Below are 17,888 nucleotides of genomic sequence, written 5' to 3'. Positions count from 1 at the left end.
TATTCTGGAGTGGCCCAGTCAAAGTGCATCTGCTGAATACTAACTTGAAGGGGGTGAATATTTATGCAGTCATTTATTTTACATTATGAATTTTAATTAATTGACATTACTTTGTAAAAATTTGTTTTCAGTTTGACATTAAGGAGCATTTTTTTTTTTTTTGCAGTGGTGTGTGCAGAGGCACACCACTGCAAGGCTAGATGGGGCATGCTAAAAAGTCTACCTTTTTACGTATATTCTGGTAATTTTTTTTGCAAATGTTTCTGTAATTTTTGCTAACTAATTAACTAATTTTGTTTAAAAGGTTAACATTTTGATGCTGATGTTTTTCAGTTGAACAAACTTAAATGACATTTAATGTTCAACAAATAATACATTTTATTTTGCTCAATGGAATGTAATAAAAAAATTGCACTTACCTGGAAAAAAAACAGACATTCAGACAAATTCCATCACTGAAAAAACAAAAACAAACCAACAACAAAAAAATCAAACAATAAAAACTTATTGTTACTGTCTGTAAAGTTCCACTTTCTTTCTGAAACCAAAATCCACAAATTTGCTGCAAAAGGTGATAATGTCTCTACATTAGCCAGCTACTATGATTTTTTTTATTTTTTATTTTTTTTTATATAATTAAGAGTACAACTGAGAAGATCTGTTTTTCTGGGGTCACACAGCTAACTAAGATTAGGCAATAAATAGTCATCTCTACATGTGGGTCCCAGCGTGACAAAGTGTGGGAGCCCCTACCTAAGAAAACCTGATCAAATCACAGCTCTATAGGTAGCAGACGAACATAGTGGAACGTCTAGAGACATATTCTTGGAGGGGAATGGAAATGATAGGGGGTAGCAGATAGATTAATAGATAGATGGATAGATAGAAATCATCACTTTTACTAGTGACCAAACAGCATTAACCATTAAAATACAGACCTACTAGCTTAACACAGTTCTGATTATTCTAATTTCTTCAGAGTTTAAAAGTCAAAATGACTGGTTTGCATCAATGTTTATCTTTCTATCACTGGAGAAATTCCTCTGAAAAATGAAAGGAATGGTACCTGCTGCTATGTCATCTTATGCCACTTTCACTTGCTCTCAGACAGTGGATTTTCATTCTTGTAAATGTCATCACAGCTTTATATTTTTCTATTAGATTGCCCAAACAGGGGTGGCAGCTGGGGTGGCAAGGCTTAATTGTAGGATTGCAGCTGCCACCCCATGCAACTACGGTAGATCCGCCCCTGCAAACAGAGCTGTTATGTTTTGTTCTGGACACTATACTGTTGTCTTCAAGCATAAGCCAATGAGTTTAAACAGTTTTGAAATGAATTGTGGTGTGAACATTTCCTTGGCACTTGAGTAGTAGTCAGGGAGGAAGGAGTTCTCCGGTCGTCTGTAAGACAGCACTGAGGGCTTAAAAACCACGCAGCCGCTTTCTACATGCACCTATACACATTTTTAAAAGCCTGCTCCAAAACACACATGGAATTACGACATAGTTTATTTGATGCATGAAAGGAATTTGTGACAGCCAGACCGAGGACATTTTCGTCTAGTTCATGAATTAAAGAAACAAAGGTAAGAGCAGCGTGAATGTACCCGGCAGCGCTATCACTTTGTGTTGTTGAGAGGAATTTGTTGACATTTTTTTTTTTTTTTCACATTCGGCGCCATTTGCAGACAGGTATACCTACCGCCCCTTTTATTGTTCCCACTCTGAAATTCAGCGATTTTATTTGGAAATATACTCAGCGATGTGACCAGTATTTATTTGAATGAGGCGTAAAAAAATGTAGCATATTTTATCATAATATATTCAGCGCCAAATTAAGAAAAAAAAAATGCTGGAACGAGAAGAACGAGCATCCGAGCATCCGGGAAACCAAAAGAGATAATTTCACTGTTTATTTTGCTACAGTGTTAACGCATTATACTGTTCTCAATCAGCAACCAAAATGTGCCTAATCAATGACTAAATAAAACGCATTGGCCTATTGCGTGTGCAAGTCATTATCAGCATCGTTCTCATTCTGTTGCCTGGTACAGAGGCTGGAGCCTGCCTCTGTACACACGCATCTTACCCAACAACGCACTGCACCCAGTGGACTAATCATCAGCTCCATATTTGCTCTTGGAAATCGAATAATCTACACACTTATGCTGTCTAAACAGGGTACATATAAACCTGACCCTATTATCTTGTAGGCTACACGTTGTTCTCAAAAAATAACCCATTCAGTTCACTGAAGTTCAAGACTAATATTTGAACTACAGCAGCACAATTTCAGAGAGGCGTCCGGTCACTGAGTTGTATGTCACCATACTACTTAGGCACATCTCATATTGGGAAAACTACAAACAGGTCACTGAAGAGGGACCTCCCTATCTCTATGTATCTTAACATCCCAGATGGCTGTTTGAGAGCTCAGAATGTTGCCGTTAATGTGAATTGAACCTGCTGATAGCCAATGTTTTGCTCTAAAATGCAGTGTCTTTAAACAGTCTTAAGATGTTTCAAATTCAATTTTATCAATATGCTGAAAAGTTATTATATAGTCTTAAATTTGAATTTATGAGGTCTTAATTTTGGTACCAACATTTTGCCTAATTTCACATTAAACATCTTTTAATTAAAAAAAAAAAAAAAAAAAATCAAAATTTGTCGTGTGTGTATAGTATTTACCTTTACACTCCTCCTTAAAAATGTGTCCTAAATTTTGTTAAAACCTATGCTGAAAAGGTCTTAAAAGCATCAAATTTAACTCTCTGATACCTCTTAAATCTGCCCATTTTGATGTCCCCTCCACAGCAAATAATGTAACATTAATGGCATTGTTTTACAAATAAATTTCAACAATGATGTAATACTGCTGAAACAGCATTTAGAACATATGACATTTAATTCAAGGATGACAATAATGACAATGCAGCTAAACACATTCAGGCATAGTTGTGTAGAATCTGATCACAGTGTCAAATTTTAATCAGTATATGCAAAGTGTCTTCCACTGACAACCAGTGCAATGTTGATCAAGTTCCTAATAAAAATGGAATCAGACTGTAACAGACAGGACCAAAGTCCATTTTTAAAGGACCATACCAGTGATTTTGAATGTTTGGCCTATTTACTCCAATTCTCCCACATTTTACATTTAAACAAACCATTTTGCAAATCATGTGAGGTACTAAAGATTTCACCAACATGTAATCAAAACACTCACCTTATAATGTTCTGCTCCCGTGGCTAAAAAAGTAGTCACCATTCATAAACCACAGAACTGATAATTCTCTGAAAGGAAAGACTTCCCTGTGGGACTATTTCTGAGACTATTTCACTCTGCCCACTTTCAGCCATCAGAACACAACAGTGCTCCTGCTTTTAACTAATGTGGATGACTTTATAAAGGTGATGGAATACTGCTGTGAAATCATGCAGGGGTACTAAAGATTTCACAACATATAATCAAATCCCTTGATTTTCAAGTTTGAATGTTTGGTTGAAACACCCACCTTAAAATATTCTACTTCTGTGGCTAACAGTACTGCCACTACTCATAAACTCACTGAACTAATAATTTTCTGTGTAAAGCAAACGTCTCCCTGGGGATGATTTTATTATGGTGATGGAATACTGCTGTAAAGTTTGAAGTCTCTGAAAGTTTGTTTTTGTAGGGGATGGAATGGAAACAGTGGGAGAGGTGGGCAGCAGGTTGCACAGGCTCTGCACTGCTGGAGAGAAAGTTGCATTCTATTGAGAATGCAACAGTGGTCTGACACTGTAAGCACACCTCATGACAGAAGAAACTCATTTATAGATTCTGTTGTTGAGCTCAGTAATGCAGATGGAATGAATGTGAACAGGTCTGAGAAGACTGAGCTCAAATTCAAGTTTCAAATTTCAACCTTATTTCTTCCCAAAGGATAATTGGTTTCTCAATGCAGAGTTCCAGGCAAGTGGCAGAACACAAAGACAACTTCATCCTTCAAGTATTTAGCCTATGTAGTCTGAGCTTGTGATCACGCCTGCAGTTCATGTGCAGGTCATTTTTTTGACCTGAACCACAGTGGAAAAGTTTACTTGTTGTATTTGCTTGACCTAGGTTCACTCTGCCCATTTACAAGTGAACCAGAGCATGTAAACAAATGTCATATGGATTAGAGGACAGTTTTGTGGACAGTTTTGCTTGCCAAAGGTTTTGTCTGGTGCAGACAAGGGGTTAAAACAAATGGAACTCCAGGCCCTTTAACTGCAGCCACTTTGATGCAGACATGCTGGCACAGTATTGAATTTACATTTCTGGAATGGGTAGTAATTCTTGCTGTTTCCAAAATCAAGCTGCTGTTTAATTGCCTGTCAACTTAGGGCCTGTTCAGACCTGGCATTATCATCTGTCCTAGGTGATGCGATGACAAGTGGACAGCTCTAAATACAGGTCGGGACACACTAAGATGCATTGAGATCCGATCACTCAAACCACATTTGGAGGTGGCCTGAGATGCATGTTTCACATTATGTATTGTGACTGCATATGTGTCCCCAGCCGCAATTGACTGTGTAGTCAGCTGCACCATGTTGGTAAGTGGATGTACGGATTCATTTCCATGACAAGAAAAAGTGCGGAATTTGAAAAAGTCCAAAAATATCATGTAACAATGTATGAAACATGGCCTGTAGTGGTAACTGTCTGTATTGTTTTTCATTTTGAGCGCAGGCATTGAAACGGAAATGAACTGAAGTGATGTAGCAATGGAAGTGATATAGTAACATAAGTGATGTATGTCGTAAGTATAGTATAGTATTTGCATATAGAGAGGGGATGATGTATCCAAAGACAAGTGGTCACCTGAGATACATTTTTAGCCAGGTGAACTATGCCTGAAATGGTCATCCCTAGGATGTGCTTGTCATGGTAATCTTGTGGCTCAGATTAACACCATCCCATGCCAGAACATTTCTGGGGAATTTTACTTGGTCTCAAGCAGACTGTCAGAGCAGAATTTTGCAGGTTTATGGCTTGGCATGATGAACTTTCCTATTCTCTTCTGTTTCTTGTATGAGGTGTAGAAGCAACTGATGAGTCCTATACCAACATTTAGATTCTCTTCCTGCTTATGTTTACTTTTTTGTTTTCATGCTTTTCTCTCTAATGCTAAGATGATATATGTACAAAACTGGCACATCCAATTATGCTAAAGCTGCAGCCTGAGCAGCTTGTTTGTTTGCGTGATAGTGAGTTGTCTAGACGTTTCTTTATTTTAGATGATCATACCAGTGATTCTACATGTTTAGTATAACATATACAAAATGTATATAGTTTTCATTGGATTTCATTCATTCTACAATAATGTGAAAATGAACTTTGAGTGACTTTAAACTTTCTTCACACCAGTATGCCATCACCAAAATAAACTTATCCACATTAAGTTTCCTAAAAGTAGCATCACTGTTGTGTTTTGATGACTTGAAAGTGGGCAGAGTGAAATGGTCTCTGTCAGAAATAGTCCTCTGGGGAAATGTTTCCTTTCAACAGAGAATTAATCAGTTCTACGGTTATGAATGGTATTTTGAAATGTAGTGAAGTGAAACGGTCCCTTTGCTGAAACATTACAAGGTGGGTGTTGCATCCAAAAAGTAATATTTAAATTCATATTTAAATTCATATTTAAAAATCAGTGGATTTTAATTGTATGTTGTAAAGTATTTAGTATACCCACATGATTTACAGAATGGTTTGTTTCAGTGTAGTATGTGGGTACAGCTAATTTTCACTTGTTTCAAGTGAATTTTCACTTGTTCCACTGGCAAATTTTGCCAATGAAACAAGCAAATTTTCATTTGAAAACTGTCTTAAAACAAGTTACTTCTGAGGTGATCATGTCTTATTTTGAGTGTAATGAGATATTTTGACTAGAAATGAGACATTTTGACTTTAAATAAGACAAATATTCTTGGTAAGATTTTGAGTTTTTGCAGTGTATGGTTCTTTAACAGAATCAGAAATACTTAATCGATCCCCAAGGGGAAATTGGGTAACACCAGCAGACTTTTTTGGCTTGCTGCACAGCAGAACATCAATGTCAATCGTGTCAGACTCCTTGTCTCGACAGCTTGTGTTGTTTTCGTCCCACAACTTCCCTTGTGGCTTTGTGTCTCTTTACTTGCCTCTCCCTTTTTAACTATCTCAATTTTAACTTCTTCTTTATGCTTTATCCCACTCACACACTCTTGACTCATTTTCACTGTACACAAATCAAGTCTTTTTTCCTGGTTTCCATGGACATTTGGCAAGCATATGAACCAAACCATCTAGGCAAATAGGTCTAGTATGTGTCTGTTTGGTGGACTTAAGATGTCCATGCAGGTATTGATTACTTTGATTGCTGTCACCGATGCCCCCTCTGAATCCAGCATCTTTAGGCTTCAGAGGCTTAGTTAACTGTGTGACCCCACACTCCTCTATCAAAACATGTACACTCTGTTTGGACGTAGCTGTTTATTTATTGGGCCTTTGGAAAAACCTGCCCCTTGCACATCTTCAGTTGAGTCCCTCATGTGTCCCCTGCCTTGATTTTCATTTGGGTCAGGCTACCTCCCATTTTCTGGGTCTTTTTCAAAGGTCTTGCTAACCAGAGAGGCTCTGTATCGGTCAGGGAGGGAGGACAGGAAAGGGGGGGTATGGCAGCGACTGATATATCCAGCTTTCTCTGCCCTCCACATCAGCACAGAGCAAGCTTTAATCCCACGCAGGGCCTGATTAATTTTAAAGCCGATTTCAATCCTTAAGCTCACTCTCAGCACTCTGTCACAAGCTGTCAAGCATTCAGAAATTTAGATTTGTTTCATTTTTTTTCTTGCAAACGAATTTCAGTTTTTACCTTCATTTGGGAAAGTATGATATTAGCTGTCACATCATCCCAAGTAACTTCCAAGATAAAGCAGAAATCTGTCTGGAAGCCCATGATGAACTCGATCTAATAATTATCACTGACCAAATGACAGTATATGGTCAATCATTAGTTATTACTCCACTTTGTGCCCAGAAATTTAATATATGGTGGGTTTGCAAGTTTTGGTGGTGAATATTAAATGTAGGACTTTTACCACAGATTATGGTTAGGGCGAATGTATCGTCTTTTAGCACTATAGGTTGGAAAAGCACAGAGCCCAAGTCAGAGAGATGATGTTGAATTGATGGATGCATTTTTAGAATAACATCTAACTATAAATGGAGAAATCTCTGTCTGCATGTGTGTTTGTGGCTCAGTTATTTCCATGACAGTGACTCCCATAGGCATCAAACTTTGCAGGTGCTTTGCTCCAGACCCTCTGCATTGTAGTGTTGAGTATGTTTCATAAGCTGCAGAAATCGTTTTTACAATGTTTTTAATGTGATGTTGACAGACCGTGAAAGGTGGAACTCAAATGTGAAGGGCAGTGCAGCACCCGGACAGTCTACAGCGCGCTACAACTATACAGTGTAGTGGTGACAAGCTGCTGTGGAGCAGCATCACCTCATGTCGGGATGTTGAAGTCTGTAAAATCTGGGCTATATCTAGACACAATAAATGTCACTTCAGCTTCATTGAGTTCATAACATTTTCATGTGAGGTTTTGCACCCAATTAGTGGTGGGTTAGATTCATCGAAATCGCGATTCATTGTGATGTTTTACATGACGATGTGGCATCGATTTTTTTCACGTCGATTCTTTTCAGCCAAGCCCGAAAAAAAAAAACGGGTACCCGGAACAAAAAGTAGGTAACGCGCGCCACCCGGAAGCAGAGGGAATATCATTCAAATATAAGATGATATTTTTTCCATTGGAAAAAATGCCCTTGTCTAATATTGGGGTCTAAGCAAGTACACATATTGTACTTGCATATGTAAACCAGTAGGTAGGCTCGCCTGATGCTGCGATTACCGGCGAATGGCCGCATGGCGCAGTCAATAATCAACCATGTTGTCTGTGTCATTGTCTGTTGTGCTGCTGCAGCCGCGTATGAACAAAAGTTGATTTATAATGAAAGGTTTATATGGCAGTATGTGTGTGCTGCTCACCTGTCAGATCCGGCAGACCTGACTGGGTGGGCGTGGCACCGGCCAGTGCCACGACCGGCCCGCCTGATGCTGACCGGTGCCGCGACCGGCTCGCCTGATGCCGGCCGATGGCTTTTTTTTTCAAACAAGATTTTGTCCATATAAAATGTACCCTTCCAAAAAAGGGTCTTGAAGAAGAGGGGTCGTCTTAAAATCAGGATCGTCTTTTACGTGGGTCAATACGGTATTTTATCTTATCCAAACTGAAGTTGAATTACCGTATTTAGGGCTGAACAATTAATTGCATTTGCAATAATATCGCGATATGATAAAACGCGATTTCCTAACCGCAACTTGCACGATTATAAGTTGGTCACGAGACGCGAGCTACAGTGAGTGGAGCTCTCAGCCACACAAACTTTTCGTCCTGCCCTTTAGATAGATAGATAGATAGATAGATACTTTATTCATCCCGCAGGAAATTCGCATTTCTTTAACCTGTTGCACAATGGCCTCTGGCTCAACGGAGCAGTCAGAAACTGACACAAGTGAGACTTTAGTCTCGAAGAGGAACAGCACGTGGGTGGTGTGGAATTATTTTGGTTTCAAAAAAGATGTTGCGCAGTGGAAGGTGTTGTGCTGCAGAACATACTGTGCTACCGTTGCTACTTCACAGGGGTAAAAAAAACGCGTATTAAATCGCAATATTGGGGGAAAAAATCGCAATTAGATTATTTTCCCAAATCGTTCAGCCCTAACCGTATTTCCCCAATTAATTGCCCGGGTGTTTAATACGCAAAATCAACTTGGACCCCGGGCGTTTAAAAGAACCAGGCGGCTATTCGCTGCAGGCCTTTATTTATTTTTGCACAGACCTGCACCAGGCCATTATTGTGATGACAGTTACTGTCCAACATATTTACAGTCGGGCAATTTAAGATTACGGTACACCGTTTTTTCTAACGTTAGCTAGCTCTCTTATTTTGACAGAAAACGGAAGTGCCGCACAGTTATTGTGCGGCTAACTGTTTACTTCTGCAAAAATAAGGTGAATAGCCTTATTTTGGGTTACCTCATATAATGCAAATAATCGCCCCGGCGGTTATTCGGGTGGGTGTTTAATACATAAAATGGGTGCAGACCCCAGGCGTTTAAAAGAACCAGGCGGCTATTTGCTGCCGGGCGATTAATTGGTGAAATACGGTATTTGATTTTGAAGAATGCACTTTTTATTGTTCCCTTGCAATAATATGGCGGTTTATGTGAATATGTGATTATGTGTGAATTTCCCAGTCTGGGATCAATAAAGTATACCTATCTATCCATCTATCTATCTTTATGATGGCAAATTCCGGACTGAATAAGCTGACTTTATTTTGAAGATTGCACTGTTTTGCCTTGGATGAAGGCAGTTTTGTCTTGGGATTGTAGTGAAGGCTGTTGTTGCCTTGTAAAAATGTCACTTTGCATTTACAAATGGCACATGTTTCCATTTAATAAAATTTGATGGAGATACATAATTATGTTGTTCTTTACGTGAATTAATGACCTTACTAAAGTGTCTTATAGGTCCAGGGGAGTCATACTTATCTGTACAGAAATTATAGTCAGTGGTGTCAGTCTTTGTTATGATGGAACTTCCATATGCAATTCTTTCACTGGCCCCTAGATGGGGCTGTGCTCCATGGCAATGTTTGGTTAAATGTTTGGAGCTACTCCCAGATTACATAGTCAAAATATTTTTATATTTATATTTGTTATATTTGTCTTTGAAAAATAATTCCTAGTCAAATATTCAAAAAATGTTTATTTTGAGAGTGACATGAGTTAACTTATGGGCTATTTATTTACAAAGCCACAGATTAACACAATCAGTCTTGCATGGAAATAGCTGTAAAAATCACAATAATCGAAGAATCGTGGCACCAATAATCGCATCGAATCAACAATTGCTATAATTGCTATAATTGAAAAAATCGAAGCTCCCATAATCGAAATCGAATCGAATCGTGAGGTACCCGCGATGGAGCACCCATACACCCAATACACTTGTATAATCAACATTTTCATACATTTTAACAAGGATTGCATTAGTCCTAACACAGGTCAAGAGGAGTTTCTAGAGTAGATCTAGAAGAGCACTAGTAAGTGTCCTACCTAACAGCTAGGGGATAAGGGAACTAGTTAACAAAAATTTAAAAATGGCTGAACTAGGCCATGCAAAATTCTAGCATGTAAAGTCCTACGTGGTTCAGTACAACTACTTCTCCCAGCCTGGAAGACAGAGATAGCCAAACTAGTAAAGTTTTATTCTTTTTAAATTTTGCAAAACATTCACATTTGTTTCAACCCGTGGCTTTCAATAATATCATATGATGACCAAGGAGTCTGCAGACTTTCATTACATCCAGTCACTGCAGTAGTTAATTGCTCCACTCCTTTAACAAAGGAGGAACTACTCAGTGAAATGAGGTGCTGTAGTCTTTGTTTGGACAAAAAACTTGACTAAGAGTTTACGTTGGCACATGGTTAAGAATCACTGTTTTAGACCACACACTGAGTAGTTGATGAGGAGAAAAGGGACTTATGCACACCCTTGTTTTTATCAAAAGCAGTGCTGAGCTCTGGCTGCTCTAGTGCTATGGAGCCTATACTCTCAGCTTTTTCTGCCCTTTCAGCATTTTCTGGCTGTGCCAGCATCCACTCAGCATTGCAAGTTAGCATCAGCTCTTATAACTTCCTGGAGTGGCATGCTGTGATTTCTGTCCACCATCACTCTTCTACATGCCTGCTCACTTCCTGTTGCATCCATTTCTGTTGTCCATTGCATTGTAAGCAGTAGAAGTCATGAATATTTGATCCATTAACAAGGTGTCTGCAGTCTCTGGAAGGAAAGGAAAGGAATTGAAAACTTTATATTAAACTAAAGCTAAAACTAAGCTAAAGCCTATTAGCCTTAAATATCATCTTATAAGTCTTTGTGGAGGGTTTTGTGATCTTTTATTTTTTTGTGAGGAATAAGGATGCAGATAAAGTATTCTCAGAGGGACTATAGTTTTGACTTTTCATTTTCATACTTTATTTTAATTGCAAAATCTTTTTTTTATCTGACTTTAATCTTACTTGCAGACTGCCTTAGTAAAATAATTCTGGAAAACACTACTACATCTCACACCTCAGAACAAAACTGAATTGGTCAGGGGGATGGTGGCATGTTTGACTGAAAACAGCAGATTACTGACTGTCAGTGCATGGTACTCACAATTCAAGCACAGCTCTGGGGGATCACAAGTGTTGTTGATAAATACCATTCAGTCCTTTGTTTTAACAATAACTGCTGAGATTTTGAGCTCTGAAATAGCCAATCTAGTCCTTCCCAAAACATTTTGACTTGCTTATACAGTAGCCTATGTATGTTTGTCTTGATTCCTATGGCTGTTGATTGACTTGATACTTCTTGTAGCTGTTTTAAACATTAGAACTTTACATGCCAACATACATTCAGTCAGAGTCACTTAAGACAAGGAATTAACCATTTGTTGAAAATGGTAGCACAGTTATATTTGGTGGACAGGCTTTGCTTGAGCTTATGGGTATCCTTGCAGCATGAGAACTCTGCTGAAGCAATAATCCCCCTGCATAGTAAAGCAAAACAGTCACAGCATAGCAGTAGATATAGATAAAATCACAGCTAGCCAACATGATCCAGCATCATTATAACAGCAGAGGATGGTCGGGTGGTGGAAGCACTTGCAGCATAGCAAGGAATGAAATCAGCAGCAAATAGGCAAAACGTAGAGCTTGAGAAGACCATTTTGTATGCTTGTGTGAATGTGGTTGGATAACGAGTCAGCTGGGTGAATCAATCAAACAGCCACTGACGCTGTCAGCTGAATGCATGACGCAGCTGATAGCTGGTTTGCAGTGATGCAGTGAAATTACAGGTAACACATATGTAATATAGCCCATTCATACTGCTTTTGATAAATAATAACCACAGAACCTGAATGGAGTTGAACTGCCATGGTTTGCAGTGGTCATTTGGCTAGTTCAGAATAAAATGGCAATTTTGATTATTTGCCACAGTGACAACGCACAGGTAGGGCAGTGGGAAAGTGTGTCAACACTCTTTTGAAAACTGAGAAGATATGTTGTGTTGTTTTTGACTTGCTAATCGTTAATAGTTACCACTAACTGGAAGACAGAATTAAGTTAGCCTGGTGCAACAATGTGCATAAAAATGGCCGCTGTACTGACCTTCCTGCTGCAGAGATTTAAATAAGAAGATCAATTCTACTACAATTCAAGCTCAGCGATTACAATGTTAGGCCTTTGCCACAGGCAGCATACAGACCATTGTGTTGTCAGGTTGCACAACCATTATAGAATATTGGCAAAGGCCCCATTCAACATTTTGTACTGAGTTGTTGGTATATGATTAATTTAAAAAGAAATAAGTTGATTTTTTTGGTTGGTTTTGTTGAGTTAAACCATCATACAATCCAAAACATGGTACAAACTGAGCTGTGACAAAGCTTAATCGTTACACCCCCTACAAAAATTACTGGGATGACTGGATTGTGCCCTGTGCCCTTTGGTGTGCAGAGGTGAAGGCGCTTAATGGGATGAAGCAGAAAGCAAGAGTATGCATTGTAATGGGTCAGTGCAGTGTTTGTACAGAGATGAAACACTGTAGGTGGTTCAAATATGGTGGGGGTAGTTGAATGGCAGATTAATGGTGCAATACAGTGGTGCAACTGTCACTCAGAGGTAAACTAAAGCTGGATGGGGGTGGGGGGTTAATATCAGTCTGCCCTCAGCTCTGTAGCTCTGATTTATGATGCATATATGGATGCAGTGTTACATGGTTGATGCATGCAAATAAACATATGCCTTCAGAGGGATAGTTATCCTTTTCTGAAAAAAAAAAAAGTGTTCTAAGAGTAAGTAAAGTCATTTTTACTGCCACAGTTATGACATCATTAAAAGACCAGGAAACCATTAGCTAAGTCCAAGGTCATTTATAGAGCCTTCTGCTGACATCTGCTGGACAGAATGTGAATATGTGAATGCTGAAGATAATTGCTCAAGTCTTGTAGCAAGTAATCCTGAAGTATCTATTTTCTGAGCACACAGGGAATATGGAGGAAGTTCTCCTTTCAGATTTGAGGGACAGTCACAGTGGAGAGAGACAGGAAAGACAGGGCACAGAGAGGAGATGACATGCAGCAAAGGGTCTGATGGGAACCCAGGCTGCTGTGGCTTGGCATCACTGGCTTCACCAGTGATGCAATCAGTGACATGAAGTCATGACCAATCATGGGGAGAGGAAAATATCAGAAGGAGATAAAACATAAGAAAAGTTTGCTTGTTGGGGGTGTGAAAAGATCATTGAAAGAGCCTGAATCAATGTGACTTTTGTCAAGACATCTTTTTGCCCTAAAAGTTCTTCTTCTTATGAAGTATGCTGGGGCCTTTAATGACCTTATAAATTCAAAATATGCACATGGTCTAAATAAATGGATAGAGATATATATTTAAATGAACTGGGAGAGCACGCATTCTAGAGCCGGTGGAAATCAGCATATAGCAGGCTAAGAGTAGGTCGGGGGGTTCTTGGTGTTGTGGAGCTGCCTTGGACAGTATAGCTCGGTTCTGGATGTTTCATTGGTCTAGCATTCAATTGAAGAGGATATGGAAAGCAGCTCAGAGTAGATCTAGGGTATAATTAAACCATGGTACTGGGATGATGGAAACACTGCTTTCATGTTTGCTCTGGCAGTGTTGCTAAGATGCTGTGCCTGGAGCTGGATGTTCCAGGAGTCTGGTCCTTTCAACTAAGTTTGTTGCCAATTTGTGGCCATATGATTATACATTCCAAACTAAAAATTTGTTATTTCTCCTGTAATCACTGATCTGATTTTTAAATATAGAATTGTAATAATTCTAAATATAGTTTTCTTATAAAATAAAGATGTGTGGCAACTTTCTTGTATTTTTTTTTTTTTTTTTTAAAAAAGGACTCTCATGTTCCTCTGAGCTTCTGATTTGCTGCCCTGCCTGATCTCAGCTCTCAGTGAGCTGTTGATGCAGAGTGCTGATTACTTTGGCGATCTGGCCCTCATTTTAACAATAATGCTAATTGAAGGCTATAGACTTATTACTGTCATCAGAATCATATTGGTGCCCATTTGAAGCATAATTGTAACATGAAAATGATATTTATATTAATATTATTCTACTACCTCAATCATGATATATTTGTGCCTAGTAATGCCCTTATTGTAACTAAATGTATATATTAGCAGTGCCATTACTAAATTTCAGAAACTACATATTAGTGTCCATTCATGAAACATCAGTAATGTTGAATTTTGGGGACATTTACTACAATTTACCCACATTTTACATTGCATCAAACCATTTAACAAGTCATGCATGTATACTAACTGAATGGAAACCAGTGGCTGGATAAAAGGGAGGAACAATGATGATTGGAGTTCAAGAAAGAAAACAAAAAACTTGATTGACCAAGCCACGGTAATGTGCAAAAATATTTTTATTGTAGCCTTAAAATAAGACAAAATGACATAAATATATTAAGCATTTATTGATTTATTTATTTTAGATGTATTTATTTATTTATTTATTTTGGCATTTCTGCTTTATTTAATAGTTACAGTAGAGAGAGGCAGGAAAGGCATTGCAGAGAGAGATGACATGCAGTAAATGGCCTGGGCTTGGATTCGAGCTCAGGACGCTGTGGTAAAGACTCAGCTTCACCTTATTGGGCATTCTTTACTGGGCATTACTGGGCAGCCTTTCAAGAGAGGACGCTTTACACAGATAGAACAAAGACATAGCAGAAGCTAGAGGCTTTAGACTAGGTTAGAGAGGTGGGTTTTCAGGAGTTTTTTAAAGGTGTCCAGAGATGGGGCATTGCGGAGCTCAGCTGGGATGGATAGATAGATAGATATACTTTATTGATCCCAACCAGGGAAATTCTGGAAAAATTCTGGGAGAGCATTCCAAAGGGTGGGGGCTGCCACGCTGAAAGCCCTGTCCCCAAAGGTCCGCAGTCTGGTGTGGGGGATGGAGAGATGACCCGTGCCAGAGGATCGCAGGTTCCGTGACTGTGTGTAGGGGTGGAGGAGGTCAGGGAGGTGCCAAAGCATGGATGGATTTGTAGGTGGGGAGGAGGATTTTATAGGTGATGCAGGATTTGACCGGGAGCCAGTGGAGGTGGATGATTGTGGGGGTGATGTGCTGCCAGGGTTTGGTGCGGGTGAGAACCCTGGCATAGAGGCACTTATGGCATGATGGGCTGTGCAGGATCTGTTGCTGACTTGAACTGAGGTTTATCTCTTTCTACTTCCATAGTTGTTGCCATGACGACAGACGAAGCGGAGAGTAACCAGAAGAAGCCACGGCAGCAGGACGAAGCTGGCCAGGAAGCTGGCCCACCCTCACCGGAAGAAGAGCAGCTCCGGCCTCGTACTCGCAACTCGGCTGGACGTGGGCTGTCACGCCTCTTCTCCTCCTTCCTGAAGAGGCGCTCACAGTGTGAAGGGGAGGTCGGAGAGAAGGAGGACAAAGGAGGAGAAGAAGCGAAGGCTCCTATTGCTGACCCAGAACCCGAGCTGAGGATTGAGGGAGACGTTGCTCTCGACCAGCACTCAGTCAGCAGCACTGAGGCACAGGTCAGATGCCATGATGTATTGCAAAGACCCACCAATAGATTGGCCAGTATTATCAGCAGTTAATAGGTCATAATTATAACAGCATGTATATAGGCTTATATGTAGAAAAGGCCATGCAGGCGAAGGTGTTTACACATGTTAGTAGTGCATGCTCTCTTACACCAATTCAGTTTAGCACAGGTGTTGCACTAAAATAAAGCCACACTTTTGAGCGCTGCTTGCTGCGGTTCATGATTCAACCCATCCAACTCTCACAGGTGGATACTACGGTAGCTGCTATGGAAACTGAAACTAGCACGTGTGAAATTTGTTCAATTTGTGTAATAGGAGCCGATTATCGGAATTGAAATAAAAACTTCTTAATGATTCCTTTGGAACTGAAATTTTAGAAATGGTTCCAATTTAGAACCAATTTCCGATGCCCAGCCCTATTGCTGAACCATTATGAGGTCTTGATGGTTTGTCTCTTAATGTTACCACTGTGCCATTGTGGCAAGTGACCCCTCTATGAATTACTGTATCTGTCAAATGCAATTTTTTTTAAATTTAATTTTATTTATTTTTTTACAACATTTGGCACTGTTTAGTGTTACCCTGCTCACTAGTGTAGTGTCAAGGCATTTTTACCTGGTAGAATTTTACAAAGGAAGCAATCCTGTGTGTGCTCAGTATCCCCATTATTAGTTTTATTTGCAAACACTGTAAATTCATACAGTTTGGTGTCATACTTGTTGATAATTTGGTTCAGGGCTCTAATGAGTATAGCCCTCACCAACTCTTTGGCAAAGTCAAGATACAGTTTTACTATTTCTAGTACTCCCCTCCATCTTTTCCTGATTGTCCAAATTGAAAAGAATAGTTTTGTTTCTTCAGCTGACCACTGCATGCTCTTCAATTATCTGTCTCCATCTGTCCCTGTAGAATAATACATGCCCATGTTTGTTTTCGTCATGGCTCTCACTTTAGGTTCAACTCATTTTTGGTTCTAGCTGGGAAACAACTGTTCAGGTTCCAAATGAATTTATTTTTGGTTAAAATGCACAAAAAGAATCAAAATTTGGTTTATGAACCAGAACAAGATCAGTTCCTTGTTGGTGTTCAAACCAAACAGTATAGCAGCTGATTTCACTGAGAGCACACCTTCAACTAGAGAAGAGTAACTAACCAGCTAAACCATCTGCTGTAGTGTTTGGTTTGAATGAAGTTCTGCCTTCATTTCATGTCCACTTTTTTTTTTTCTCCGTTGATTTTCTTTGTTTCCACCTGCATGCTAAATCTGAAGATAAGCTCTTCAAAATGAATAGTCCAGAGTCAGGTTGCTGAGCCTCTGAGCACTTCAGATATCTGATCAGATGATGATGATGATGATGATGATGATGAATGATCAGATTCCCTATTGTCAGATTTTATCACCACAATTCCTGGTTTCTCTATGGTAGTTATCTCTGAAATCTTCATGTAACTCCATTTGCATGCAGTGTAAATACAGTGTGTGAACAGCTAAGGGTGGGAATCACTGGGTTACTTGCGAAACAATAATATTGTGATATTTTAGTCATGATCGTTTCACGGTACATGCAGTTCTGTGATATGCATCATCATATCTGTAACTGAAGAAAAAAAAACAATACACTGGAAAAGGCAAAATAATTTTTCAGTAAGCCAAAACTAATCACATTTTGACATGTACATGACAGAACAGTTCACGGTAGCACTGTATGATGTGACCTAAAGCTCATATCCTGATATATGTCACTTTATATCCCAATAACAATACGCATCATATACCACATTTTCAGTACATTACCTGAATAAATAGTTTATATAAAATGAGAATAAAAAGAGTCCATTGATTCTTTCTTTTTTCATGTTCATTTTCCTTTCTCTTCCCGATTCCATACTGCTACATTTTTCTTCTTTTCACAAACAAGGAAATTGCATTTACCAGATGACATGCATAACTGATGACATTTAAGTACAAAAAAAGACAAAAGACAAAACCCAAATAATACTGCCGTCACTCAGCAGTCAAAAATCCACAAACCAAAGAACGCTGATTTCATGTCACCCCAGTTCTTATATACCAGCTGGCACAATTGCTGTCAAATGGGAGTGTCTATCCTCCCAGCTATGGCAACAGTTC

The 17,888-nt window shown here is 39.2% G+C and overlaps 1 protein-coding gene across 4 annotated transcripts in view; it reads left to right on the top strand.

Moving 5' to 3' along the window:
• The first annotated feature begins 1,380 nt into the window (after positions 1 to 1,380).
• Positions 1,381 to 17,888, top strand: part of epb41a (erythrocyte membrane protein band 4.1a) — a 121,148-nt gene continuing 104,640 nt past the window's right edge. For all 4 annotated transcript variants that reach the window (XM_030063849.1, XM_030063848.1, XM_030063847.1 and 1 more), the window contains exons 1-2: positions 1,381 to 1,586; positions 15,426 to 15,745. In XM_030063849.1, coding sequence (XP_029919709.1) covers positions 15,434 to 15,745 — 312 coding nt within the window. In that variant the 5' untranslated portion in view covers positions 1,381 to 1,586; positions 15,426 to 15,433. The remainder of the gene's footprint in view (positions 1,587 to 15,425; positions 15,746 to 17,888) is intronic.

Source organism: Myripristis murdjan, chromosome 11, assembly GCF_902150065.1.
Source record: "Myripristis murdjan chromosome 11, fMyrMur1.1, whole genome shotgun sequence".
Classification (NCBI taxonomy): Eukaryota; Metazoa; Chordata; class Actinopteri; order Holocentriformes; family Holocentridae; genus Myripristis; species Myripristis murdjan.
Note: the sequence above shows the minus strand (reverse complement) of the source record. Positions and strands in the feature narration are given on the sequence as shown.